At 35.8% G+C, this 3,165-nt stretch overlaps 1 protein-coding gene across 1 annotated transcript; it reads right to left on the bottom strand.

Annotated features, from left to right (window-relative positions):
- Positions 1–933: 933 nt before the first annotated feature.
- On the bottom strand, positions 934–2,013 carry LOC110298487 (olfactory receptor 52E2-like). Its single transcript, XM_021167777.1, has one exon. It carries the CDS (start codon positions 1,941–1,943, stop codon positions 1,008–1,010), a length of 936 nt encoding a protein of 311 aa, XP_021023436.1. The 5' UTR covers positions 1,944–2,013; the 3' UTR covers positions 934–1,007.
- Positions 2,014–3,165: the final 1,152 nt, after the last annotated feature.

Raw genomic sequence — 3,165 nt, 5'->3', positions numbered from 1 at the left:
ANGGATGGTCCCACCCACAAGGGGCCTTTCCCCCTTGATCACTAATTGAGAAAATGCCTTACAGTTGGATCTCATGGAGGCATTTCCTCAACTAAAGCTCCTTTCTCTGTGATAACTCCAGCTGTGTCAAGTTGACACAAAAATAGCCAGTACAGATAGTATAAGTAGTGATGCCAGCAGCTGCCAAAATTGATCTGTATTAAAGCAATTATAATGTCAATAGAACATTTTGCATTAAATCCCTCATGCTTTGATTGTAGAGATGGCTTCTGGGTTAAGAGTAATTGTTTCTCTAGAAGGGGATCAGGTTAGAGTCCTAAAGTTTCCAGCATCCCCTTGGAGGATAACATCTGTAATTCTAGTTCCAGGGAATCTGATGACCTCTCCTGGCATTCATTGATACTGTCTGCATGTAACGCAGAGACAAACATGCAGGGAAAATGCCCTTAGTCATAAAATATAAAATAAATAAATAAATTGTTTAAATCACTCACAATTAATCTATGACAAAGTAGTCAAGACTACATTTGTAAAATAAATTACTGAGAAAAATTAAAATATATATTAAAGAAAGAACATGATGATATGCAATCTTTCTTTAAATATAAAAGGCATGTGAGCAATGTTGGGACACAGGGTAAAATAACTACAGAATTTAATTTTAATTTTAGAATAAGATGAGAACAAATAGATGAGTAAAAAATGTAAGCAGCTTTTGCAGATCATGAAGAACTCCCTTAATTATATGTAAATAATGTGTGTCCAGTCCATGAAAACCAGTATATATTTGTGCATGAGTTGACATATATGAATACATTTACCATATGAATTGGACAATAATGCTTGGTGTATACAAACTCAACACACAGTCTAAACTCAAAATCACACAAGAGAACAAAACTTTCTATCAAAAATATTTACACAATACAACAAGTTGCCCCTCTGTCATGTCATCTGACAAGTACTTTATACATATATATATATATATATATATATATATATATTTCTCATTTTTGTAAAAATATTTTCTTCACACGGTCATAGATTTGTTTGGTTCTTACCCCATATATGACAGGATTAAGCATTGGTGGCACTACAACATAAAGGTTGGCCAGAAGTATATGTATATAGCGAGGCACATTCCTACCAAAGCGGTGTGTCATAAAGGAAAAGAGGGCTGGTGTGTAGAAGGCAAGGATGACACAGACATGAGAACCACAAGTGCTGAGGGACTTGATTCGGGCTTCCCGAGAAGGGAGACGGAAAACTGCACGGAGTATCTGTGCATATGAAAGAGAGATGGCTATAATGTCAAAAACCAGGATTGAAATAGCACCCAGACCATAGATTATATTGACCTTGATATTGGCACAAGACAGACGAGCAAGACCCATGTGCTCACAGTAGGTGTGAGGAATGACATTATTCCCACAGAAGGGCAACCGTAGTATGAGAAATACAAATGGGATAACAGAAAGAAATGATCTCACTAGCACACCCAGACCAATCATGAAAACAGCCTTGTTGGTGAGGATGGTGCTATATCGAAGTGGGTTGCAGATGGCCACATAACGGTCATAAGCCATTGCCAAGAGGACTGCTGACTCCATGCCTGTGAAGTTGTGGATAAAAAACATCTGTGTGAGGCAGGCACCAAAGAGTATTACCCTGAAGCTAAACCAGAAGATCCCAAGCATCTTAGGGATGGTTGCTGTTGAAAGGCCCAAGTCAATGGTGGCTAGCATGGCCAGAAAGTAGAACATGGGCTGGTGGAGGCTGCTCTCAGTCTTAATCACCAACAAGATAGTGAAGTTTCCAAGGAGAGCAATCAGATACACTGCACAGAAGGGAAAGCCAATCCAGGTGTGGTGAGACTCTAGTCCTGGGATCCCCAGCAATAGGAAAGAAGAAGGGTGAAACTGGGTATCATTGGAAAGAAGCATCCTGCTTCGTCATACCTAAGTCCATGGTCCTTAGAAACAAACATGCATAGTCTTCAGGGTTGTAGGTCAAAATCTGTAGAGTTAGAGACCTCATGTAAGAACATTATACTAACTGTACATATTCTGTTCTTCAATATAAACATACAATTCAAAGCATCTATGTAAAGAACAATATATAAGAGTAAATGTTTGGTGACTTCAACAGAGGTTATGCCATGAATCAAGATAAAAATTGTCATAATATATTTATTTTAGTGCCTTTCTCTATTAATTTGCATCGGCTTTGGTATTGATGTTGAGGTAATGGCTTGGTTTAGCAGACTCCCATTATATATTCTGTCATCACAGTCAACAGAATTTTTTTCCACTTTGACAAGGAAGATTCTCTAGTAAGCATCAATTCCTATATGTTAACACAGACAAAATTATGTTCTCAATACAGTTTATTGAAATGTATCCTCAACCATTAAAAAATCATTTAACAGCTTAGAATTGACTCATTTGTCAGCTTATGTTTATTATAATTTCAAAATTATGGTGTAATATAGTCAAAGCAATTGTACCAACTAACCTTATTGAGGTAGTGTGTACCATATAAAGTGTTATTCAAAACCTGTACAAATAACACAATTCTTATAAATTCATATAGTTAGACTTACCTTTTATAAAGGAAATAAATATCACATTATCTCAGATTTTCAAATGTTCAGTGTCTATAGTTTTTAGCTAGGGGAAAATGAGGAAAAAGTGAATTAAAATAGAGAATAAAAGGAAGCAATAATTATCACACTGTATTAATTGTATCACATTATGAACCCTTCCCACAAATGTGTATATATATACATATATACACTTTTTATACATATACATATATTTTAAGCTGTGCCTATTCAAATAATAAGTATAAGTGAATTTCCCCTAAATCCAAGACAATCAATATTTTAAGAACTGTCCACAATATATCAAACAATTTTCAAAGACTGAATACAAAGAAAAATGTGTTCTGTATAGTTACTATCTATGTGCATCTCCAGCTGCCTGAGGCTATCTTCTTATTTTCTACTTTCATGCACCTTACTTATGACACTATCAGGGACTGTTTTCAAAGCCTTTGATCATTTGTTATGCTGATGCTTTCTCAGTAAGAAGTAGCCCTTGTTCCTGTGTATCTTTGCAAGATTCTAGAGGAACAAAACAATTCTAACCAAGACTCACTATCAGG

The sequence above is a fragment of the Mus caroli genome, chromosome 7 (assembly GCF_900094665.2).
Source record: "Mus caroli chromosome 7, CAROLI_EIJ_v1.1, whole genome shotgun sequence".
Lineage (NCBI taxonomy): Eukaryota > Metazoa > Chordata > Mammalia > Rodentia > Muridae > Mus > Mus caroli.
Note: the sequence above shows the minus strand (reverse complement) of the source record. Positions and strands in the feature narration are given on the sequence as shown.